Source organism: Hippocampus zosterae, chromosome 10, assembly GCF_025434085.1.
Source record: "Hippocampus zosterae strain Florida chromosome 10, ASM2543408v3, whole genome shotgun sequence".
NCBI classification, from domain to species: domain Eukaryota; kingdom Metazoa; phylum Chordata; class Actinopteri; order Syngnathiformes; family Syngnathidae; genus Hippocampus; species Hippocampus zosterae.
Window position 1 is genome coordinate 13,912,570 of NC_067460.1, and position 24,438 is coordinate 13,937,007.

A 24,438-nucleotide genomic window follows, 5' to 3' on the forward strand; every position below is an offset into this window, starting at 1 on the left:
CGAGTTCCCTTGTGTCATTCCTGTGACTAATGTCACACAAAACATGTACCCATTTCTCACGCCCGTAAATCCACAAATATGTTTGAATTGCGTAATTTTGTAAACATACACCATATTCGTGGTGTTAAATATGAGGCGTAAGAATATCAACATATATGTACATCACAATGTCAATACTGTATCATCTTCAAAGGGTGTGAGTGTTGGGAAGCAGCGTCATCAAGAGGTAGAATGGCGTCAGTACAAGCCTTTCCCCAAGAAGCAGACGTGTCCCACTTTGTTGAGTCCTCACGTTCATCTAGCTTCAACAGGCAAACAGATCGGTGGAGGTCGACAACATGGACGAAAATACAGATTCGGGGATCTCACTGGAGCCGTACATCGAATCCATGCGTCAGCAACTGGAAGACCAGGATCAGATTTTCCTCATCGGGGTCCTCGTCGCTTTAGCGGTTGTGCTCATCACCTGTGGTGCGTTAGCATCGTGGGTGTTAGCATGCTAACCTTAGCCTAGCAGGCTAAAGGCGTAATGAAGCTGGCGCGTTTTAGTCTAACTGTTATATTTGACACTACGTTAAATTGTTAATGTTTGTTAATGCAAAATGAGTGTCCTCTTTGGTAAACTTTGAACTGAGGAAGCTAAGGGCTGCGCTATCGCCTCTTCCACTTCTTTGCTTCTGTTGAAGTTCGAGTGTTGTCCTCAGCTTGAGAAACATTTTAACGACGAATCCCTTCTTGTTCGCCCTTGCAGTTTTTCTCAAATACTTTTTGACCAGTAAAACAGTCCGAAGTGCGGTGCTGCTAGTCGGGCTATGCGACGCGGGCAAGACGCTTCTCTTCAGCCGAGTGAGTGGATATCATCACCCGCTCAATGCTGGAGGTGGCACGAGACCGAGCCTTTTCAAATATTAATGCTTGATTTTTTTTTTTAATGGTTTGTTTTCAGCTGCTCTCTGGGAAGTTTAAACGGACTCAGACATCCATTACAGACAGCAGTGCTCCCTATAAAGTGATAAATGAAAGGGTAGGTTTTATCAATTAATTTATATTAAATATTTAATTTATTTAATTACAGTAATTGAGCTACCGAAAACTACAGTGAGCTATCACAACCTGATATTTTACACAACAGTGACATAAAGGATTGATGTCATTTATATATTGGTGATTTATATGACAAGTAAGACTTCTCCCGGGTACTTGTTTGTGCAGAAATTATGGTTTTCCTCACATTTTGCCAAATACAATGTTTTTGGACTTGTATCATATTGCATGCATATATATGGATCATATTGCCTTCACTTCTTTCCACAATAACTTGTTTTTTTTCCTCTGTTTTTTTCCCCCTGTTCAGAACACCATCTGGACTCTGATAGACCTGCCAGGTCATGAGAGTTTGCGTTCACAATATTTGGAAAAGTTCAAATCAGCAGCCAGGTGATAATATTACAGATTGTATTTAAAGCCGAGCTACTGTGCATTAATTCGCAATTTTGAAAGAGTTGTTCGGTGTGTCACTAATGTCACTGACATATTTCTGTCAAAATATACAACAGATCAAAAAATACAAGACGGCTAAAATTCACCTTAAATATTTTGGTTTAAATCACTCTTTGGAGGTGGGCGTTTCTGTCTCATCAATGAGCAACAAATCTAGTGAACTTATATTACTCGAGACTTCCTCAAGAGCAGATGTTCACCCCAGACTGCAAATGACGAGCCAATGGCAAATTTAACCATATATGTTAACAAACAACTCTCTCCAGAGCCATTGTGTTCGTAGTGGACAGCGCCATCTTCCAGAAGGAAGTGAGAGATGTTGCCGAGTTCCTGTATGTGCTTCTGACCGATGCCGTGCTCTGCAAAAACACCCCCACATTCTTGGTTGCGTGCAACAAACAAGGTACTGAACAACCTTCATCTCCCCCTGCCAACTTACCTCCATAAATAACAATGTTCCTTTACAGATATCACCATGGCAAAGTCAGCCAAACTGATTCAGCAGCAACTGGAAAAGGAACTGTGAGTAACCAATATTATTTAGTTGAGACACAATTATTTGCATACAAGACATTTCCCTTATTATGGCCCCTTGTCATGTCATAGGAACACACTGCGGGTGACCCGCTCGGCAGCACTGAGCTCCCAGGACGGTTCGGGGGGTGGAAGCGTGTACTTGGGAAAGAAAGGCAAGGACTTTGAATTCAGCCAGCTGCCCATTAAAGTAGAATTCCTGGAGTGCAGCGCCCGTGGAGCCAAAGGTGAAGAGGCCGAGGCTGACATCCAGGCCTTGGAGAGCAGTCTGGCGAAACTGTGAAAAGAAAAAAAAAGTGAGGACTTCACTGGCAGGCAACATCCATGCTTAAGTCAAGAATTTCACAGCACTTCAGAAGATGACCACTCCCTCACACATTCAGTCAAATCAATACTGTGAAAGTCCAATTAGCAAGGATGGATGGAGATTTATGAAATGAATACTGTTTGCTTGTTTTGAAGTGCAAATCTAACAGTGAACATCAAAATTCAAAATTACAATAAGCTCAGGTATTGACACATTTATTGCAAAAACACATTTTGGACAGCTTTAAGAAATCACGGGCAAAGGAGCTGTCATGTCATCATGGAAGAGAAGCTGTGTGCCTCTTTATTCTGATACAAGGACAAATGTTTAGCTCTAGAGCAGTTTGAATGCATGGGATTGTTGTGAAGAATGCATTTGTAATGACAGGTCATAATTTATTCCTGCAAAAACTGACAAAAAAAAATTCTTGTACAAAATGGCAGCATGGTCTTTTTGGTTGTCCGCTTAGGCTTCATTTTATTTCCAAGTTTGTCACCGAGTAAAGCCAAACAGATTATACACAGATTCATTAGGGCGGGTTGACAGAAAAAAAAGCTATTTGAAAACATTTTCCCTTACTGAAAATGATTTGTACTATGCTCAAATTGTCACTAAATTTAAATCTACAATGACATGTGATGTTTTGAATCACATTTGTAACCGTTGCACACAAGAGATCAATTGTCAAATAGTACAATTAGTCGCTTGGAAAAGCGATGTCCTACATTTCTGGTTGCACGCGTTAGATGAGTGGTTGAACATGCCTATGGGGTTTCTCTACATGCTCTGGCTTCCTGTCGCATTCCAAAAGCATGCATGTGAGGTGGATTGAAGACTCTTCAAAGTCCATCCATTTTTGGAGGTGCCAATGAAATTGGAATTAGACTAATCATTAGCACAAACTCACTTACTAGAATTGCCCTTAGGTACTAATAAAGCAGTTTGCATAGATTTGAATAGTCACAGGATTATTAAATAGAATATTTAGCCCAAAGCATCCCAGTTATGTGAGAAATATAAAAAGGCCATGTCTGGTGATCACAAATTGCACGCTTTGTCATAACAAGTCACAAGAGTGTAATTCCTGTTCAGTCCTTTCTACAAAACAGTGATGGCGACAAAAGGGATGGACAAAAAGTATGTAGCAGTAAAATCAAAACCATTAAGAATGTAGAAAACGGTGAACTTTGATTGGCTGGCAAAGTGTCCAGGGTGTACTCCCGACTCTTGCCTCAAATAGGTTCCAGCTCATCCATTTTTTTTTTTTTTTGCAGCATGTTGGAAGATGTGCAGTGTTCAGACGAAGCGTTTGGCAAAAAATAAAAAAATATCTCCACAATTGTCCAGTGTAGTCTCACTTTTGGCTGCGTCAATAAGTGTGAGACAGGCCTTAACTCGCAGTGCTTTATTAATTTGTCCAATGTGTTTTGTGACATTTCAGTTTGGTGTTCTTTGAGATTTTTCAAATCGACGATAAAACTGGGTGTCTTGGGTAAATAAAGATTGTGACACACTGCTATTGAAATGGATGAGTGAGTAAAGTGGCATAATCTAGGCTTCAGGCAGCGGATAGACAGTCAAACTCGAGCTCTGATCAGCCACAAGCAGACTGGCTGTTCCTTTGAGCAAAGCAGGACACAACCAGTTCACTTTGTCCCCATGATCGATGTTCACTTTGGGTGCAGGCTTATCCATCACCTCCACCTCAGCTTCGTCTTTCTCTCGCACCTGTCCTTTCCTCTTCGCCTTGCTTTTGCTTTTCCTTTGCGGCGCGGTTGCACCCTTGACTTTGGCCTTGCCCTCAGGAGTCACCACGGGGTGTTTACTGACGTCCCACAGAGCCACATGGCCATCATTGCCGCCTGTGGCGAGCCAGTATGGGTGAGAGAGGAACGGGATGAAATGAGCTTGAGAGGCGCCTTGGCAGTGCGCCTTGAGCGCCCCTTGCTGCTCCAGTTTGGAGCCGCCACCCACACGCATCAGGTGCACTCGGCCGTCCTCGGCGGCGCAAGCCACGATGTTTCCGCAGCTGGCCACGGAGACACAGTGGGCCAGCGGAGGGTTAAAAAGCTGACCGGGACGCTGCTGGTGGTTGTCTTCCTCCTCCGCTAGGTCCTGGAGGTTGAGGGACCAAATGGGCCGTGTCTTCTGCAGACCCCACAGCATCACCTGAACATTAAAAGTTCAACACCTCTTATGACCGCATTTGCCCAATTAGATTAAGCATTAATGGAGTTAAAATAAAACGAGATAATTTGTGCCGTGAAATTGACCACCTTTCGAAATCCTCATGGCAAATGTGTATTTGCACAAACCGCTATCAAATCATCATACTTCAATATGCATTTTTTATTACACACACACGAAAGACTAGGGCCAGACCAATATGGATTTGTTGATGCCGATGCAGGGTCGGATATTTGGAAAATAAAATTTGCATAAATTACGATAACGGACAAATGGGGCAATTAATTAAAATAATTAATGAATAAAATGACTTATTTTTGGGTCCCTCAACGTCAACAAATAGATATATAATTTTCAGGCAGGACATTTGACAGTTTTACAATACTTTGGACTTTAGTATTTGTTTAAATTCACTTTTTAAAAAATGTCAATTTTAAAGAGCTAATATTCATCGGTCTTTAATGTGTAAAATGAGACAAGATCATCATTATTTCAAAACACTGTATATACTTGGGGATTTTGGTGCCGTGATATTTCTCTTGTAAAATATGCGCCCGGGCTCAATAGAAGTTGGCAAACATTGCAATCCACTACAGTATTATTTTAAATCAATGTGTTGGTGTATCAAGGGAAAAATCTTGGAACTGTTTTGTCTGATATTGTGTGTAATGTTCTAACCTGCATGTCCAGTCCAGCAGACACCACGTTGTTGGGTCTGTGCGGCCTAAAAGCCACGGAGGAGCAGATGTTGGTGTGTCTGCGAAGCGTCCTGCACACCTTACCCCCAGGAAGCTCCAGTATCCGCACCACCCCCGAGTCATCGGCCAGCGCCAGAGTCGAACGGCTCTCGTTCAGCGCTAATGCATTGATCTCCTCCTCCCCAGCTCCGACAAACTCCTCTACTGTGCCATTGAGGTTCCTTGGGTCGAGCAAGCTCACCGTGTCGCCATGGGAAACGTAAAGGAGGTCCGGTGCCGTGGGAGAAAATGCCACGCTGGTGCAGTCCTTCTCACCTGGGAGGTTGAAGCGACCAAGGATACATCCTTCTTGACTCCAAACGGCGACCTCCCCTCCTTCTGAACCTGAGGCGATCAGTCCCTCAGGGCCCAGGGACGCAGACACACACAAAATGGCCGTGGAGTGGCCCTCACGCCACACCTTAGCCATGCTAATAAAGTGTGTGTGTGGTTTGATAGCTTTGAACAAACTTAAGTAAAGTTTGCCATCTGTAAGAACATAGCGAGATGTGAAACGAATAGTAATAAACAAAACAAACTCACAAGTAATTGATATTGTCTATGTAGGCCTATTAAGAGTTGTCAATTTACCACAAAGAAAAGACACTTTGATATTATGTCCACTTCATCTAACATTACCCTTTCAATGTAAAGAGCTACAGATGCCTTATGTTCGTATTATTTGTCCGTCAACAATGACTGTTGTTTGCAAAATCAATCAAAACACGCACACGCAATATTCAGCCAGTTTGTACTTACGTATAAAATAACTGCTTAAAAGATGCTCACAGACGGAATCCAAAATATTCTGCTAAAAACCTTCAGTTCTCCATTTCATTGCATTTGTTTTGAGTGGTGATACCCTTTCGATTGATAAGAAATACGAAGACAAAACGAAGCAGTTTCGACTATCAAATAACCGATGAAACTGTCGCGGTCGCAGATTGATGACGTAACACGCAGTCGCTGTTTCTAGCATTCAATTTTAAAAAATGTCCGGCTTTTACGTGATGTCCTCAAATGCTCGAACAATACACCCGAGTACACATTTTTTAATGTTGGGACGTAACAAATATTAATGCTGTAAGATCTATACTCGATATCCCAAATAACGTGACAGAAGCCGTAGTATAAAAAAAAAGCTCCGAAAAAAGTGTTAATATTAATTAATATGACACTAGTGTAGGACACCGAGTTAGAATACTCTTTGTATGTTATTTTTTTTATATAAAACTCGCAACACCGATCCTCTTCATGTTTTTCATACAAAAGTATTAATTAAGTCAGCTTTATTGTCATATGTATCGCAGTGTGGGTAAATAAGATGCAGTCGGTTACTACAATATTGACAAAGCGTACAGGAGTAGAAGACGGGCTTTCACAACTACATTTGTTGTCATTGGATTGTGCAAATTAGGTAGTATAGTGTTTGCTACACCTAATGATTGTGGACAACGTAAAAACACAACCCTAGCAGGGGGGTCATGCTCGTCCAATCTTTATTCAGCATGCCCCAAAAACATCCACGACCTTTCATCTCCACAATGGCCGCTCTCCGCTGATTCATCCAATGCTGTAGACTTGATGAGTGCGGTCCATTTCTAGGTCAGTGAAAAGCATACTAAGCTGCTGAGTTGAATAGGCCGCAGGGAGGGTAGGGGCCCCTGTTATCCAAAAACATACTAAACTAAAAGCCCATTTGAACATCGCACAGCCACGGATGCCTTGGCACGAAGCAGCAGCTCAATGTAGGTAGCCTTCTTTTTTGCACAGAATTGGATAAATAATGGAAGTAGCAGGATGATCACAATCAATAATTTAACAATGACGTCAATCCAAGAACTGTATCAAAATGTCTGTCATGAAGCAACAAGTCTTTATAATTACAGTTGTCTCAAGCACGATGACAGCGCCTTATTTCCCAGCGAGGTCAGTCCTTTTCCGCAAGGAATCGAATGGGGTGACCTACAGAGTACCGGCGTTGCTTTACCTGCCCCGATGCAGCTCCTTCCTGGCCTTCTGCGAAGAGAGGCTCAGTCCGTCCGACTCCCAGGCTCACCTGCTGGTCATGAGGAGAGGGACTTTCTACAGGAACTATGTTGAGGTGGGAGACATTCTTTGGGATCCTTAGGTCCCAATGTCCAAAAATATTTTTTTGAATGATTAAACATGCAGCAGGTCACATTGTCCCATAACATAAACACAACAAGAGGTTATTACGTATATGGAATCCTCCTCTTCATTTCCAGTGGGAAGACATGAATGCACTCGGAACGGCCTACTTGCCGGGCCACCGCTCCATGAACCCGTGCCCGGTGTACGACGACTTCACAGGTACCCTCTTCCTATTCTTCATCGCCATTCTGGGTCACACCACCGAGTCCTTCCAGCTGGCCACGGGGAAGAACTTAACGCGCCTCTGCTACGTCTCCAGCACGGACAAAGGTGTCACGTGGAGTCCGGCCACTGACCTCACACAGCAGGTCATAGGAGACACCCTCAAAGGTCCGGCACCTCCTTTTTCATTTAAAAAAACTGACAGTAATCAAAGTAGATCCTCATTGGACACATCATTAGGACCTTTTTTTTTTTGCAAAGTCTAGATTTTGAAGGGAATTCACCTAATGTGGGTGGTCAGTTGTATGGCCCTCATAGGAAAAATGTTACAGCTGCTGTCGTCTACATGCCATAATTTTCTTGTGGTGTGTATACTGTATATTTTAAACAATTGCCCTGCTGAGGATAAATGGCTCTGTTAATTGATGGATATTATTGTTTGTGAGTGCCAAAAGATGATTCTATCTATCTAAATTTTCAAAAAACAAAAGTTAAAACAAAATAACTATCATCAAAAGCCATGCATTTTCGAATCCACTTATGAAAACCTTGAATTTCATAGCAATGTTCTGATGCCACACTGCCCCGTTTTCCATCTTTTTTTTTTTTTTTTTTTTTACAAGCTCCTTCTTTGGCTCCATTTTCTAGAATGGGCCACCTTTGCGTTAGGCCCAGGCCACGGCATCCAGCTCAAGTCCGGTCGCCTCCTCGTCCCCGCCTACGCCTACCACATCGAGTGCAAACAGTGTTTCGGAAAGCTGTGCCAGACGTCCCCGCGCTCCTTTTGCTTCCACAGTGACACCCATGGGCGAACCTGGTGTTTCGGGGAGACTGTCCCGGGCCCCGAGACCGTAGAGTGCCAGGTAGTGTCAGTGGATGAGGAGGACGGGACCAATTTCTTGTACTGCAATGCGCGCAGCAGGCTGGGTTTCAGGGTGCAGGCCTTAAGTCTGGATGACGGGGCCACCTTTCAGGAGGGTCAGCTGGTGCAGCGGTTGGTGGAGCCTCGGAATGGTTGTCACGGGAGCGTGGTGGGATTCCCAGCTCCGCTACATTTACATCTTGATCTACGCTCAGCCTCACGCCAACTCACCCAGTCCTCCAAACATGATTTGACCTCTCTCGTCCCATCACAAAAAACGACCTCGCCAGATTTCCTCTCCCCTACATGGGTGGTATACTCCCACCCAACATGGACCAGCGCACGGAAGGACCTAGGTGTCTTCCTGAGTCTTTACCCCCGCGACCCCGACAGCTGGCGCGGGCCCTGGGTGATCTACGAGGGTCCGTGCGCCTACTCTGACTTGGTGTACGTGGAGCTGCCCCCGTCGTACGGCTCCCCTCCTGCCGTGGCCTTCGCCTGCCTGCTGGAGTGCGGCGCTAGGACTGCCTACGACGAGATCTGTTTCTGCATCTTCACGCTCTATGAGCTCATCGATAACCTCCCGCCAGGCAATCCCCTTGTACATCGTGATTATAACAAACAGCAAAGGCATGAGGCCAACACAGGCGGGTGTGAGGTTCTACACGTGAAGAAGAGGAGAAGGAAGCTTGGTGACTTTTGTGCTCTGTCTTAAATTGAGTTTATATACTTTGTCCAATCATAAGTCGTACAATGTTCTTTTATTTAACCTGTCCTCTGCTATTGGTTAAAAAAGGTCTAAAGGTATTATGGCGCCATCTGATGGATAATTGGTGTTATTTTTTCTTTTAATTTATTGAAGGCGTTTCGGATTTTTAATTATAGTTAGTTTTTCATTTGTTTTGAATTGTATTTGAATTCAATTAGTTTTAAAGTTTTTAGAGTGTGTGTGTGTTAGGATTTATTGGGGTTTTTTTTTCAAATGACTGACTGATGTTCTACTTCCTGTACGTCAGTACATCAATGCCAAAATAAATACATTTAAAATGACCCACGAAAGCCTATTTATGACAATGACAAAAGCATTTTTGCTGCAGTTACCGATAGTTTTACTTGGTTCTATAGATGTAATTTCAGGTAGTTTTCGTTTTCTAAAAAAGCATTTTCATTTTCATTTTATGACATCAACGAAAAAGCTTTTAAAATTTCAGTTGTAGTTATTTTGTTTTGTTTCGTTACTTATATCTTGCGGCAGTGAACCAAGAATATGTTTTACTTCTTTCCTGATGCAGCTACAGTACTAAAAGCTGGTGTAGTTTCCGTTGCCGTTACAATTAGCCTGTATTCTCTAATACAATTTATTTTGTGTAAATGCCAAAACGTTACTTCAATGAATTTATACTGTTTGTTTGTATTGACTTAAATAACTACTGAATACAGTCGTTTATGTGACATGGTTTCATAATTGTGCACATGCTAGTTGTATGTTGATGATACTTGCTGATTACAGTACTGTATTCTTTGTTTTGTTCCAGACCACAGGAAATAAATCAATACAAATGGAAGAGCAGTCTCCATATTAGAGCTTAGCTGCTATATTGTTGCATCAATAGGCAATTATGGACCCTTGTTTGGGGGTCACCGGCGGTTATGGATTTTCGCTATTCGTGGGTTACGTGCCTGCCAGGTGTCTTCAACTGGTGAGTAGTTTCAATTGATTTTGGTTTCATTATACAGTGGTTAACTTTGCTTTATACTTCAATAGGCACGTTCAAATGTTATTTAAACACCGCCAGTCCATTCAGTTAAATTGTTATGATGGTGACAAATTGAATCATTCATTCTCCATTCCAGGAATAGATGTTTTGGTTCAATTTTGCCCACCTCTTTAAAAAAGACAGGGGCAACATCAATTACAAAGAGAATTGCTGGAAACTTTTAAGAATAAAAAACAAAGAACACACGCGCTTCAATACTTCCTAGAATTGTGCACACTCAAGTCTATCAACAGACATTCCATCCGAGGCCACTTCCCTGCTGACCGACTTCTTTGGCCTTAGATGTCTTCATTTGCAATGTCAGTGTATTTAGCAAATTTGGTCCTAGTGTGTTCCTGTGTGTGACGTGTGTATCCTGCCTGTTTATACAAGGGTTGCGTGTGGTCTTGAAGTGTACTGCATTTGCCTGCACTGTTGTCAATTCAACTTGAATTTTGTGTACTCGCCACCGTGCACTGATGTTGGTTATGGAAATGTGATTCATTTTAAACAGTACTGTCATACGGTAAGCCTGCAAGACTGCATATGTGTTGCAGAAATCTGTTATTCGATTTTTGTCTTGTGAAAAGGATTTGATATACTGTATCTAATTACATTATTCCTTTGCACCATTATCACTTCGCCTGGGACAAATTACGTCACTGTCATCCATGTGTCATTACAAATATCTTGAGGTTATTGGCAGATATCTACTACGTGATTTTCAGTTGGTTGCCTGCGACAACATTGTAGATATCTCTAAGTGTCGGCCGATATCTGTGTACAATATGTACATGTGTATCTACAAATTAGATTTTGACTCGTCACAGTTCCAGTTGAAGATATCTTTAATTTACATCACATACATTTCCCATTTCAGATATCTTAAATCAACTTCTAAGGCGAAGTGACGAAGGTAACTGTCACTGAAATTGAGTCACAACTTCAGTTACAGATATTGATCAAATCCAGTCCTGACTAGTTGTGATGTGTCGTAAAAAAGGAGATTTGCTGTAATATTGTTCACTTTTTTCACAGAGGACAAATAATAAATGCCTGGCTACCTGTCTTGCTCCAGTTTGTGCTGAAATGCCTGTTGCCAAAAGAGGTGTAACACCTGACTGCTAATGCTAAGAGTTAGCTTGTTACCTGACTGCTAATGCTAAGAGTTAGCTTGTTAGTGGTGTTTTCCATTGTGTTAGCCTTAAATCAGCAGGGGGTTTATGAAGACCAAGTTGTTTGCTTGTGTGTAATGTGCCATTCTCATTGCTTCATGTTTAGTTTGACAGGGCATGTTAATTAACAGTAAATGGCATTAAACAGTCTGAAGCCTCTTTTTTGAAGAATGTTTCACTAGCTACCAAATGGCTGTGGATGTGGTGTTGAGTTAAGATCTCAAGTTTACACTTGCGATCTATAGCAAAAATAAATAAAAAAACAAACAAAAAAATTCCTGAATGACAGCTCATAAAGAAATTAAAGAAAAAGGGGGAGAAAAAGAACAAGAACCACAGTTTCATCAAATGTGAAGACAATATTGTTTATGACTGCTGTTTAACTAATCTGGCGAATCCACTGGCTGACATGTTAAGGACAAAACCTGATAAACCAGAGCCGTGTTGTTGGATTTGGAGAAAGTACAACAATAAGCAGTTTCCGCAAGGCAGGAATCTAGACATCCTCTCCCCCGCCATTTCCCCTTCCCACCTCCTTCGTTATAAAGCAGCACTCTTGACAGGAGGTCACTCATTCCCGTTTGTCTGCACTTGTACTTCTTCTCCAGCATCTGCGGTGCACCTGAGGACACCATGATTTTGGGGGTGCTCTTGACCATGGTTGGACTCAGCGGACTCATAACTGGGAGCCCCATTGTGACCGTCCTGCCTAATGCTGCATCAGAGAATTCTGAGAAGGTGAGAGGGACTCTATCATGCTTCACAACAAATTAATGATCATAAGGGTGAATGTGGTATTTAAAAGTATATTTTGAAAAAATGGATGCATTCAGTTTTTACAGACTATGTATTTGTTGCAGTCATCACGTTATTAAATCCATTCTGTACATAATACAAAAACATTGGCCAAAACAGTATAAATATTCAGCATTTTTTCTTCTAAATCCTTCGTAGGGCACTCATTTCAATACTTAATAGCATGCAGTTGTTTTCGTAAGTTTATCCACCCTGAAAGAATTTGTGAAATATTGTCAATTTGGGGGAAAATATTTCATTTTATTTCTTCATTTTTTTAACCTCTGTTGAGAACTGATTCTCATTTGAACGGGAACCATCTCAATATTTTCTTCATTGCTGTGTGTGTTGTTTTTTATAATGATTGTGAAAAAAAATGCCCTTAAAATTTAAATCACTCATGTTTTAGTTAAAGAATGGTACATATCTTAAAAATTCTCACAGGGAATGTAAACGTATGAGCACAACTACACAATGTAACTTACTATATTTTATATACTAATTTAATCCCTAAAAGGAAATTGATTTGAATATTTTTCTAATTCTTTGCTTTTTCCAATGAATATTCATATGCTTGTTTGCCCAAGGAAGAATTGAAGGCTGCTCATGATGTACATATCAAGGTTCTAATAATAAATTAAGTTTCCCCAGACTAGGTGGGAGATGGGTCCACTTACAAAATCTACAGTGTAAAAGTTTGGAGTCCACGTGATTGAATTATAAAGCTGGACCGTGATGAGGAATCAGCTCTTCCATTTCTTCTTTGTAGGCAACTGGCCCGTTGTCTCCAAATACTTGTGGATGAGTTCTTCCTGTGTGTTTGGTAGACACGGCTGATATCTGCTGTAGTCCATGGTGTACTCACCCTTGCCCTGATTACGACGCACAGACAAAACAGAGACATTATGTTAAGACAAATCAGCATTATCTCTTTTAGGTCATGGCCACACCAATTTTGGCATTCATGGAAACTCCCATAAAATAAAACTTTGTAATGACATGATTTTTTTGGGGGTGGGTGGGGGGTGAACGCAAAGATCTGAAGAAACACCCTCCTTACGTTTAAATCCTGACTCTGTATGAACGTTGGTCGTGTGTGATTTTATTTATTAATTTTAATCTTATTTTGTTCTATCTTGTTTTTTTTTTTTACTTTTCCGTAAATAGTGTTTTATTGTTTGTCCTGCATTTATTTGTTTGATGTTATTTGTGCTTTATTTAATCCATTTATTGATGTACAGCACTTTGGTCAACGCTGGCGTTTCTAAATGTGCTTTATAAATACATTGGATTGGATGGTTAGTTATTTTTTAAGTATAAATAGTGCCTTGAGATAAGAGTTGAATTTGTTTGTGCCGCGCTTGTAACTCAAAAAGCTTAGTCAAATCATCTTTCCCCATTGAAATGAATGGAAATGATGTTAATCTGTTCCAGCCTTCTCTCTCAAAAGCAAAAATTTTGCAATAAGGCAAAGAGCACTCTTAACATTGTCACTTATAAAAATATATAGTAATAACAGCATTCATTAAAATGTCAAGAGTGAAGCAGTTCTTGCCACATTTTTTGCTACAATTTAATGGACATTGTGCTGCTCCTTCTGGTGTGTGCACCTCGGCCACCCAGGGGCAGCATAATACAGACATAAAGCCTGTCCAAACACCTCAGTAAGGTGCAGTAATATTACCGGTAGTCGTTCTTTGCAGAGGACAAAGAACATATCGTTGATGCCTCTGTAACAAACATGGCTGAATCACGGACCTTCCCATTAATGTAAATTTTAAATTTAAAAATGATAAAAATCGACATCTCATTTTCACAGGACTGCAACCATGTGTCTGCACCACTGAATCCATACAATGTGATTCAATTTTTTTTCTTCATGGTTGCCGTTGTGCAAGTGGGCAGACAGGGTTTACGCAAGACAAGTTTTCTTACTTCAGTGCAAGAGCGTAGTTCTGTGGCATAGCCAAACATGTCGTTTAGTGGAATCTGTCAGAAGCAAACACAATCAGTTAAATCCAATAACATGACGGCGCTGACTTCTGGGAGTGTTCCCGTGATTTGTGAAGAGCTTCAACTCACATCAGCGTAAAGTGTGAAGTATCCTTCAGCTCCATCCTGGCCGGTAATGACGCCGTGGCGGCGGTTCACCCCTGCGATCACCACACCTTGAAATTCCTGAGGCGCCACGATTTCCACCGACATGATAGGTTCCAAGATGGTGCTGTTGGCCTTCTCCATAGCTGTGGAGAACGACATCGATAGAATGAATGGGATGCTACCTTCGATAGGGATGAAAAAAAATCACCTTCACCTTGTTTTAGTGCGCCCTCCCCTGCGCGGATAAAAGAGATTTCATTGGAGTCCACCATGTGATGCGCTCCATCCTCCAGGAGAAATCGCACTCCGGAGATCTTGTGGCCACTTAGGGGTCCCTTCTCGCAAGCCTCCCTGAAGCCCTGCAGCATGATGCGGGGAATTTAAACGAGGGAGAATGACAACAAGACTAGTGAAGCTAAAGAAGCTAGCGCAAACCTTTTCTACGGCTGGCACAAGCTGCTTTGGAACGTTAGTTCCCACAGTCCGGTCTTGAAACTCCAGCTTGGTGTAATGTTCCGGCTCCAGAGGTTCAAGGACACCGATAACTTTTCCATACTGACCAGAACCTCCACTCTGCTTCTTGTGAGTGAAGTCAAACCTACAGAGTGGAGCAAGTGACAATTTATGGAATTTGCAATGACTTTAAAAAGGATTGACCAAAGTTGAAAAATAATCTCACTGCCCCCAACCCACCTCCAATATTTAATATTTGACTATTTCCCCTTTCCATTTATCTTTTCACAAAAACAAGGGATAAAGTAATCTGTGTTACAACAATAAAAAAAGGTTTATTATACATTCATGTTTTGGTTTCATAGGTGAGGTTTACGCTAAAAGAAAGGTAAATGAATCATGATTTGAAAGAGTTTATTACTCTCGAGCTGTTAACCCCAATAAAATGGGGATTAGGTAAAAGAAAAAAATACACATAACAAATAATGGTGATAGCCCCCCCCCCGACAAACACCACACACACACACAGTCACACACAGTCACTCACAAATTTGCAAATGTGGTTGGAACTTGTACTATATTTTATTCTTGTGAATGTGGTTGTCTGCTGTAATTGTCATTTTTATCAACGCGTCCATCTTTCAGTATTTTCCAAATGTATATATTTAATGCAGATGGTGCAATCAAATTTTCAAAATTTCATTTCAACATTTCCACTGCCTTATGAGCCAGGTGGCATGGAGGTTTGTGCTATCTGCTTTACAACGAATGATCACACAAACGGCACCAACAAAAGATACAAGAGCACTGTCTCTTTAAATGAAGGCGGTTCGCTGGTAAACAGGAAGTAAGACGCAACTCTTCTACTTCCATGAGGACCGCTGACTGAACAACAGACGACTCAGGCAAGAAGCGCATTAAACTAACTTTTCTTCACTTTAGTCAGAATTTTACAAGGTTATGAAAGGCTAATTTGTTTGTACTAGAGGTCATACCCTCTCTGGTTTTGTTTTGGGTTTTTTCCATCCGATCCTCTTTATCAAAAGACAAACTATCCCCGCCCTGTTTACACCTGCAATACACAAAGTCCAAGTAGCCTCTGTACACCCTTTGGACTCAATCTTCCCTGCTTTCTTGGTATAGCCAACTGCAGTGGTTGTAGTCGCGGAGGCAATAGAGGAGGTGATGGAGACCGGAGAGCTCAACCCGAATCACTACCCTGCTCAGAGGGCAGCCAAGGTGGTCCAGCATTACCTGAATACCCTACACGGCTCACCATTCAAAGTCTTTGGACTGCAGAAGGTCTTTCGGGCCTATGCAGAGGCAAGTTAGTCTAAAAATCATAAGCTTGTGTGTGTGGCCTAAACTGATGAGTGTTTTTTCTTCTAGGATGTGCCTGGCTCTGGGAGAAAATATCAGCTGGAGCTCTCTGTGCAGGAGATGGTTAAGAAAGTAAGACATGGTTTTTAACAGTGTTTGTGTGAGATTCAGTTGCCTAGCGTGTGGGTCTGTGTCGCTGGCTGTAATTTCTTCTCAAGTGCCTAATTCAGTCACTTTCGGCCTCATCGTTCAATGTGTGGCGAGTCTTACATATGCTCGTAATAGTATTACTTCATTAATATGAAATGAAAAGCGACAGATACTCAAAGATGCTTAGCAATTGAGGGTTAAAAACAAATGGAAACAAATATATATTTTGAGAATTTTTTTTGACTTTTCTGGCAATGTTTTAACTTTCCCTTATAACTCATTTCGTAAAACTAATAATATTTTAACATCTGTTGTTTTAATATTTTTGAAATTAATATTTGGCTTCCTTGTAAAAAAAAACACAATATTTTCTCTTGTTATATTGGGACGATTTTCAAGAAAATAATTATTTTCCTTGGATTGTAACATAATATAATATTTGGCTCAGTTGCAAGCAAGTTTGATAGATCTTCCCCCTATTTCACTCTATTACGTCTTTTATCCTGTCTTTCCGTCTTTTATCAACACTCTTCTCCATTCTACCACAGACCACAGCAAAGTGCGAGGCGGAGGTTATATTCCCTCGCAAGGAGGACCACCCTCCACTGCAGGTCCATGTTTCATCACACGATGAACTCTTGAAGAACAATGTGAGCCTTCAAGAAGAGACCTTATTATACCAGCAATACAAAAGCAACCACAGCCTGCTATTTGCACAAAACCTACCCGGTATGTGACCCCTTATTTGCAATCTTAAAAAATATATAAAATAAAATAAAAACGGGTGAAAAACTAAATACATAATAGTTTGCGTGAAGTCCTGTCAGTTTGTGCCCGTATGTGTTTGTTTTATGTATTTTAGCTATTGAGCCTCAGGTGAAGTTGGTTTGTTAATTTAACTACTAGAATACTTGTGTTTATTGAACATGCGTACATAACTGTGCTCATGATGGAATCATGGTGTTGATGCTTTATGATCGTCTCTGTTTTAAGTGCTTTGCTGCCATCATGTGGCTTATATGAGCAATTATTGACCTATTTTGGGAGCGTTGTCAAATTTTCGCTTATCGCATAGTAGGGCTTGGTCCTGGTAAAGCGAGACTTAGCAGCGGTTTGAAGTAAATTACTCATGTTAAGATACAGTAAATAATAGCACAAGTTACATATTATGCGTCACTGAACACTGGCTAAGGTACCGGTACTACATTTCTCGAAAGTTATCTTGATTTCATCTTTCAATATAGCTTTCAGAAATAAAACTGTTTCTATCGTGAAAAAATATGCTGTGCAAGTACCTTATGACCAACATTAAAACAGAGCAGCAAAAAAAAAAAAAAGTTTTATTCCTAAAACGTATATTTAACATTACTAATTCAATGTAAGCACCACATTTTGAGAATCACTCCTCCTCACAAACATGCTGTCATGTACAAGTAAAAACAATAATGCTAAACTAATACTAATACTGTAAATGTGTAGCGAGTTGCCAAATGTAACAGAGTGTATGAACCAGAAGATGTACTGTTTTTTTATCCTCATCATCCTCAGACAGTTACGGTCACATTGAACCTGAGCACATTCCTTTCTGGCACCTTGGAGCAGTAGCGTCCAGCTTTGTCATGCTCACCGAATCCACTGAAGACACTTTGTACAACATGGCTCAAGTAGCCAACATCACGCAGCTGGTACGCTATTCACTTGGCTGAGGGAATGCACCTAAAAATGCACTAGTTTGACTAAACAACTATATACTATTGTGTCCTGCAGGCAAGTGATGACGACCCGCTGAAGTTTGAATATGACGTATTGCTGCATGAAATGGTGTCACAGGTACTCTCGCCTTATAATACTATTTCTGCAAATGGTGGCCAAGGATGTTTACAAGTGCTCCAGTGAGAGTTGGAGATCCCGGCTTGGAGAAGCCAACATCACCACATCATCTGCAAAAAGCAGAGATGCAATACTGAGGGCACCAAACCGGACCCCCTCAATGCCTCTGCTGCGGTTAGAAATTCTGTCCATAAAGGTTATGGCAAAGGCAGCCTTGGTGGAGTCCAACACTCACTGGAAACGAATTAAATATACTAGCAATGGGCATTTCAATATTAATGGTGACCTTTACAAAGCAAAGTCAGTCAGACGACGACTTGCCCCCCCCTTTCACTCACGAACCATATTGTGCCTTGACAAAGATCACAATGCTTTTTTTTTTTATTGACACTGTCAGAGAGGTATTGCTGTTTATTATTTTGGTTGTGGTAGTAAATGGAGTATGTCCATTTTATGTGCCCAAAAATTCGAAACAGCACAGTGTGACACAGTGCAGTTCTACACTAATGCAGACTGTGGTATCACTGCACTTCAGCCCTATTGTCTATGGAAAGGCAAGCTACATCTGAATGTGCGGTATATTTGTATTTAAATAGGTACTTAAAGTGGTTTTATTTACTGCTGTTACAGGAGATAATTGCGTGGAAGATGCTGGTCACCTGGTCTCCTTCAGAGGGAGTTAAAGTACTGAAGATGGAGAAGCGAGAATACTCTGTAACTAACCTAAAAACTACACTCTTGTAAAAGGCACATTAATCCTCCACCTGAGTATTGGAGTGAGGCTGGGAGTACTAAGCAACGTTAACAAATACGGTATATAAAATAAAAAAAAATAAAAAAAACTTTGTTGCCTCCTATTTGCCGGTCTGTGTGTGTGTGTTGGGGTTCAGCACTTACGGCACAGCAGCAGTGATGGTCTCTCTGAAGGCCACTTTGGGTTTTCCCATCACACAGGGGCAGTTATACTCTCTCTCCATCCTCTGGAAGGACAACAACCAAGACACATTTAAAACTCTTCCCTCCTTCCACACGGGAAAAACAGAAATTAAAATCCACATGAAGTGATGACCCTCTCACACACGCATGCCATTCATCACAATCTACAATTGCAGACTGCTGACAGCTAATAACTTCTGGTGGTGCAGGTCATGCACCACAGTCGGTTAAAAGTGACCAGCTTTTAAATTGTTTTCATATTTTTTGGTGAACGTGAAACTGATAGGATGCCTCGGGTGCAGAGTGCCTGAACACAAAAAAATATATTAACAACATGCAGACAAACAGACCAATGTTTTGGGTTTTTTTTCCCCCCCCGTTACACTGCGATCGACTTGGGACCAGTCCACGAGCTACCAGTCTTAAGGCAAGTCTAAATGCAATTATGTAGGCAATGATACACCTTTTAGAGGGGTGTCAATTACTTGCAATCTTTAGTGAACTGTACCTGGGAGTAGATCTCGAGATGCAGTTCGCCCATGCCCGAGATGATGGTCTCTTTGTTTTCAGTGTCGAAGTGAACCCGGAAGGTTGGATCTTCCCGGGTGAAGCGGTTAATGCCTTTCGAGAATTTATCCAGGTCGTTCTGCTCCAAAAGACAACTGTGTTAAGGGATCATTCCTTATAGCGTGGTCACTTGAATGTATTCAATCTACCTTGTTGGTTGGTTTCATGGACATGGAAATGACAGGATCTGGGATGTGAATCGATTCCTGTCGGCGAGAACGTAACAAATCTTCAACATTTAACAATAGTGTGTTTCGCTGTTATATCACGGTTCATTGCTCATATCTTGTTATCATGCAGTTTTTTTTAAGTGACCGTTATTTATTTTAACAGCATGCTTGCTGACTGTAATGCCGTTGCATGTGGCAAAAGACAACCACGGTCGCGGGAGAACAGTAAAATGCATAATCCTCATGAAGGATCTCAAAGTAGTCTCGAATGCCACCTAATGTATCCGCATGTGAACAGACACTAAAATATGCACAGTATATATGGATATTTTTTTTAAAACCTTTATTAATAACTGTGTTTTAACAACTGTGTGGGAGGGGTTAAACTACTCTCAGAATTATGTATATTTAATCTGTTTTTTTTACTTTCACCTAATGTACCGGGGCTGGAACATCTCTCCCAGGCGATAAGCGGAGTTCACTGTATTGACAATATGTATGGGGTACTCACCATGGAGAGGTGTTCGCTGATTTTGGACGTGAACGTGTCTCCGCTTGCGCAGTCGATGCCAAACAGAGCGCAGATGTCACCCGCATACACCTCATCTACATCCTGGTGGAATTTTTACAGTACGCAGAGAGAAACGATTAGATTTATTGCTCAAGCAAAGCGGGAATGATCATTACTCAATCATATGGGACAATTTCTGTAGCTTGCACCAGTTGTGTTCGAATATCCAATGTTTGAAGATTTATAACGACTGCAATATCAATGCTTGTTTATGTTAGCCTTTCTATGACATTTTGACTTGACTGCTACCATGAAGCTAGCGCTTCTTGTACGTTTTGGTAAAACTGAATCTTTAGTAAAGTTGAGGTGACATTGGCAACATGGAAACGTCGCCCAATAATGAACGGCTCTTACCTCCATCTGGTCAGCATGCAAGCGCACCAGCCTCTGCACGCGCACCCTCTTACTGGTGCGCGTGTTGTAGATATACTCGGCCTTCCTCAAGCAACCCTGATACACCCGCATGTATGTCAGCTGACCAAAACGACCTGCCTGATCACGGAGAGACAGACAGGCAGACAGACAAACAAACAGTGTCAGGAGACAGTATGCGGTGAGCGTATGGACATGGAAATCAAGGGCTCACCTCCAGTTTGAAGGCCAGACTGACAAAGGGCTTTGCGGAATCCCTTGTCGGGTCCATTTGGATCTTTGAGCTCTCATTTGAATCTCTATGTTGTCAAAAATGGAATCATCAGAAAATATGCAGCGATGGCTGCCGGTCATACAGGTGAGTCCACGCTTACTCATCGTTGAGGATGGCATAGTTTTTGACCTCGGTGGGGTTGGGCAGGAAATCGAGTATGGCATCCAGCAGGGGCTGAACACCTTTGTTCTTCAAAGCGGAGCCTACTAAAACTGGCGTGAAGAGACGCTGCACTGTGGCCCTGCGCAGGGCGGCCTGGCAAATAGTAAGATCAGAAGAAAAAAAAAAATCATATTCACATTTTCTAAAGAGAGTGATATTTGATTAAGATTAAGAAAACCTTTATTAGTCTCGCAATGGAGAAATTCCAGATTCACAGCAGCAAAGTTATGAAAGGAAGAAGTAGAACAAAAAAAAAAATTTGGTAAGTTATGTTAACATTAGATGGGGGAACAGTGTTGACTAGGAATTGCAATGGCAATGTTATAATATTTACCCAGCTGTAAGAATAAGATCACAATACAGCGATCGTATGATAATCAGTAAAAATGATACATGTCAATAATAAGTCCATGTTGGCGGCTGAAGATGCAGTGTCAAGTGAGAGTGTGAATTACATTGTCATATTTACACATTTACTTTAATGCAATAGAATCCAGATACAGCTGACCCCTGCATACCTGCGGATTCGCATATTTGTAAATCCCCGCTCCCAATATTTTGTTTTCCTATGTCCTTTTGTTATGGAAATGTACTGCACTGGTACATTGAAACGTATATTGAATATTTATCAGTGTTTTTTTAAAGAATTTATTGGTTTGTGTATGTGTGTGTGTACTCAATATAAATGTATCTGTACTGTATTAATTATCAAATCAAATACATTCTTCATGTTATATAGATATATTTTCATTTACCTCCATTATAATAATATTCATTCATTCATTCATCTTCCGAGCCGCTTGATCCTCACTAGGGTCGTGGGGGTGCTGGAGCCTATCCCAGCTGTCTTCGGGCAGTAGGCGGGGGACACCCTGAATCGGTTGCCAGCCAATCGCAGGGCACACAGAAACGAACAACCATTCGCACTCACACTCACACCTAGGGACAATTTAGAGTGTTCAATCAGCCTGCCACGCATGTTTTTGGAATGTGGGAGGAAACCGGAGCACCCGGAGAAAACCCACGCAGGCCCGGGGAGAACATGCAAACTCCACACAGGGAGGCCGGAGCTGGAATCGAACCCGGTACCTCTGCACTGTGAAGCCGACGTGCTAACCACTGGACTACCGGGCCGCCCCATTATAATAATAATCATTGCTAATTAAAAATTATAGTTTAAAATAATGTAAACAAAAATCCCTTAAATGTGTAAGATAAATGCATGCTTAACAAATAGTGTAATTGTCGTGCATACTTATGTGCAGCATCTTGAAGTGCTGTACCACCCCTACGGTCTAGACATGACTAAATACTGATAAGATAAAAAGATAACCCTTGTTAGTTCCACGATGTGGATACTTGCACTGCTTTTAGCAGGCTTAGCATTTAGCAATAACTCGTTTTTGCTGGACTCAAGCTCACCTTCTTGCCCACACAACACGCACGACAGACATAACCAACCTTCAAATCCTCGTTGGTCGGAATCTTTTCCTCCAGGAACATCTCTCCCAAGACTTCATCAGCATTGGCGACACATTCCACCAGCTCCTGTCTGCGGTCCGCAGCCTCCGCGCGGTAATCCGCCGGTATGTCATCGTAGCGGATGACTTGCCTGCAAATATGGAGATTTTGACATAGTGTTACAGCACTGAAAAAAAGGGTGGTATCATTTTATCTTGTTAATATTCCTTTTTTTTCTCAAACTTCATTGTTTACCGAGATATTTACAGCTCTTGGTGTGTGCAATTACTTTCGCTATGCAATTACCATGTAAAGCTGGTAAAGTCTTAGTTTAAGAGAGCTGCTAAACATTTCTCACATGAATGCTGTTGATAATGTTGATCATGTTTACAGTAAAAATAAATACGGTCATCTTTTCGAGATCATTTGATGGCAAAAGTTTCATTGTGCATTTTTCTGTGAAGCAAAAAAGCTTTTTTTTTTTTTACCCAAAAGGTCCTTCAAAATACATGCTTCTCTCCTCTACAAGGTCAATGATGCCTTTCATGTTGCCCTCCAGGCCCATAGGGATGTTCACAAAGGCGGCGTTGTGATTCAGTTTGGTCCTACGGAAAATTGCAAAATGTTAATCAAAATCCAAGTTGGATTGCACGTGTGGTGACATAAGTCACCTCAGCTGCTGCAGGGCTCTGCCGGGGTTGGCGCCCAGGCGGTCCAGCTTGTTGATGAAGGTGAGGAAGGGCACGCTGTAGCGCTTCATCTGCCGGTTCACCGTCATTGTCTGACATTGCACTCCGCCCACGGCGCACAGGACCAACACGGCACCATCAAGCACACGCAGGGCTCGTTCCACTTCAATGGTGAAGTCCACGTGACCTGAACAACAAACGATTCACTTGTCGGGGACATTTCGAGACACTTGCATTGTTTTTTGCCGGTGCCTTGAGCCAAATTTCTTCAAGCCCACCCATCTTTTTTCCTTTCTTCTACCCTCCATCTGAAAAGCTTATGTACCTGGTGTATCGATTATGTTGATATTGTGGTCCTTCCACATAGTGTAGGTAGCAGCTGACTGGATTGTGATGCCCCTTTGTCTCTCCAGCTCCATGGAGTCCATGGTGGCCCCAACGCCATCTTTCCCCTTTACCTGAGGTACCACAGACACACGGTGAATACGTAAACCGTAACTTCTTCAGCACTCAAATTGCAATCACTTCAACGGATGCGTTGCACACCTCGTGGATCTCCGCTATTCTACCCGTGTAGTAGAGCACGCGTTCGGTCAGGGTGGTCTTCCCCGAGTCGATATGCGCGGAGATGCCGATGTTGCGGATCCTCTCGTTGGGGACAACACCGGACGAGCACGATCGGCAGCTGTCGACGAGTACCTGGAGCAATGACACCGGGGACATTCAACCCTTGCGTGATGGAATCCCACCACTTAGCGGCTGACGCTAAGTCCCGCCATTCGCATTTGTTACCTTCTTGAGAGTGACACCTCTTGGAGTGAGTGCGTGCCGTTTTGTCAAACACAGGGCCGTATGAAGAAGTGTCATCTTGGCAAGAGTTTAGGTGGTCGGTTCTGTGCCTTTCCTCAACTCCCCAAGCAAACCGGTGAATGTCACACGGGGAGCACTGATGGTTGTGAAACACGACTTCCGGATCTACGGTGAGTGCGATGTGTCAAAAATACAAAAGGCACAAGAAGTTTCGCCGACTGTAATTTTGCATCAATTTTAATCGAACTGATAATATTGCTTGGGGCAAACGTCTCTTAATAGCTAAGCTTGTGCTAGAATTGAATTAAATAATTTTATAAGTTAAACAATGAACGTTAAAATGTATTGTATTAAACTCCTGCATGTGCAACATTTTACATTT

General features: G+C 41.8%; 5 protein-coding genes across 8 annotated transcripts; 3 read left to right on the forward strand and 2 right to left on the reverse strand.

The window, feature by feature from the left end:
- Positions 1–220: 220 nt before the first annotated feature.
- srprb (SRP receptor subunit beta) lies at positions 221–2,377 on the forward strand. Its single transcript, XM_052079300.1, has 7 exons — positions 221–471; positions 752–846; positions 947–1,024; positions 1,355–1,437; positions 1,767–1,903; positions 1,968–2,022; positions 2,107–2,377. Exons 1-7 carry the CDS (start codon positions 339–341, stop codon positions 2,315–2,317), a joined length of 792 nt encoding a protein of 263 aa, XP_051935260.1. The 5' UTR covers positions 221–338; the 3' UTR covers positions 2,318–2,377.
- Positions 2,378–2,540: 163 nt separating this feature from the next.
- Positions 2,541–6,222, reverse strand: wdr53 (WD repeat domain 53). 2 transcript variants are annotated; one of them, XM_052079266.1, is made up of 3 exons: positions 6,025–6,222; positions 5,207–5,696; positions 2,541–4,510 (listed from the first exon to the last, which is right to left on the reverse strand). In XM_052079266.1, the coding sequence occupies exons 2-3, from the start codon at positions 5,693–5,695 to the stop codon at positions 3,893–3,895; spliced, it is 1,107 nt and encodes a 368-aa protein (XP_051935226.1). In that variant the 5' UTR covers position 5,696; positions 6,025–6,222; the 3' UTR covers positions 2,541–3,892. The 2 variants fall into 2 exon arrangements, with proteins under 2 accessions (XP_051935226.1, XP_051935225.1); XM_052079265.1 differs by having other exon boundaries at positions 5,207–5,754.
- A 66-nt stretch (positions 6,223–6,288) lies between these two features.
- neu4 (sialidase 4) lies at positions 6,289–10,733 on the forward strand. 2 transcript variants are annotated; one of them, XM_052079230.1, is made up of 4 exons: positions 6,289–7,013; positions 7,155–7,369; positions 7,515–7,770; positions 8,251–10,733. In XM_052079230.1, the coding sequence occupies exons 1-4, from the start codon at positions 6,986–6,988 to the stop codon at positions 9,177–9,179; spliced, it is 1,428 nt and encodes a 475-aa protein (XP_051935190.1). In that variant the 5' UTR covers positions 6,289–6,985; the 3' UTR covers positions 9,180–10,733. The 2 variants fall into 2 exon arrangements, with proteins under 2 accessions (XP_051935190.1, XP_051935189.1); XM_052079229.1 differs by having other exon boundaries at positions 6,983–7,369.
- A 1,192-nt stretch (positions 10,734–11,925) lies between these two features.
- Positions 11,926–18,889, forward strand: lxn (latexin). Of its 2 annotated transcripts, XM_052079312.1 has the most exons (6): positions 11,950–12,134; positions 15,888–16,196; positions 16,763–16,943; positions 17,763–17,899; positions 17,982–18,044; positions 18,675–18,889. In XM_052079312.1, exons 2-6 carry the CDS (start codon positions 16,185–16,187, stop codon positions 18,786–18,788), a joined length of 507 nt encoding a protein of 168 aa, XP_051935272.1. In that variant the 5' UTR covers positions 11,950–12,134; positions 15,888–16,184; the 3' UTR covers positions 18,789–18,889. The 2 variants fall into 2 exon arrangements, with proteins under 2 accessions (XP_051935273.1, XP_051935272.1); XM_052079313.1 differs by lacking the exons at positions 16,763–16,943; positions 17,763–17,899; positions 17,982–18,044; positions 18,675–18,889 and having other exon boundaries at positions 11,926–12,134; positions 15,888–16,105.
- Positions 12,225–24,230, reverse strand: gfm1 (G elongation factor, mitochondrial 1). The gene is made up of 18 exons (XM_052079194.1): positions 24,039–24,230; positions 23,793–23,945; positions 23,572–23,704; positions 23,229–23,433; positions 23,046–23,162; positions 22,558–22,708; positions 21,035–21,189; positions 20,875–20,959; positions 20,643–20,780; positions 20,229–20,330; positions 19,697–19,753; positions 19,489–19,626; positions 18,942–19,024; positions 14,727–14,889; positions 14,506–14,650; positions 14,274–14,434; positions 14,127–14,180; positions 12,225–13,063 (listed from the first exon to the last, which is right to left on the reverse strand). The coding sequence occupies exons 1-18, from the start codon at positions 24,111–24,113 to the stop codon at positions 12,935–12,937; spliced, it is 2,244 nt and encodes a 747-aa protein (XP_051935154.1). The 5' UTR covers positions 24,114–24,230; the 3' UTR covers positions 12,225–12,934.
- Positions 24,231–24,438: the final 208 nt, after the last annotated feature.

Bases quoted from the DNA above. Each gene is read 5' to 3' on its own strand.
- neu4 (XM_052079229.1), top strand. From the start codon at position 7,118: ATGTCTGTCATGAAGCAACAAGTCTTTATAATTACAGTTGTCTCAAGC. The intron at 7,370-7,514 runs GTGGGAGACATT...CTTCATTTCCAG, and splicing joins TCTACAGGAACTATGTTGAG to TGGGAAGACATGAATGCACT. The intron at 7,771-8,250 runs GTCCGGCACCTC...TCCATTTTCTAG, and splicing joins CATAGGAGACACCCTCAAAG to AATGGGCCACCTTTGCGTTA.
- wdr53 (XM_052079266.1), bottom strand. From the start codon at position 5,695: ATGGCTAAGGTGTGGCGTGAGGGCCACTCCACGGCCATTTTGTGTGTG. The intron at 4,511-5,206 runs GTTAGAACATTA...TTTAATGTTCAG, and splicing joins CTGCTGGACTGGACATGCAG to GTGATGCTGTGGGGTCTGCA.
- gfm1 (XM_052079194.1), bottom strand. From the start codon at position 24,113: ATGACACTTCTTCATACGGCCCTGTGTTTGACAAAACGGCACGCACTC. The intron at 21,190-22,557 runs GTTGGTTATGTC...ACTATTTGCCAG, and splicing joins CGACCAACGAGGATTTGAAG to GCCGCCCTGCGCAGGGCCAC. The intron at 14,651-14,726 runs GTTTGCGCTAGC...ATCATGCTGCAG, and splicing joins TTGTGCCAGCCGTAGAAAAG to GGCTTCAGGGAGGCTTGCGA.
- srprb (XM_052079300.1), top strand. From the start codon at position 339: ATGGACGAAAATACAGATTCGGGGATCTCACTGGAGCCGTACATCGAA. The intron at 1,025-1,354 runs GTAGGTTTTATC...CCCCCTGTTCAG, and splicing joins ATAAAGTGATAAATGAAAGG to AACACCATCTGGACTCTGAT. The intron at 2,023-2,106 runs GTGAGTAACCAA...GTCATGTCATAG, and splicing joins CAGCAACTGGAAAAGGAACT to GAACACACTGCGGGTGACCC.
- lxn (XM_052079312.1), top strand. The intron at 17,900-17,981 runs GTACGCTATTCA...TGTGTCCTGCAG, and splicing joins TAGCCAACATCACGCAGCTG to GCAAGTGATGACGACCCGCT. The intron at 18,045-18,674 runs GTACTCTCGCCT...CTGCTGTTACAG, and splicing joins TGCATGAAATGGTGTCACAG to GAGATAATTGCGTGGAAGAT.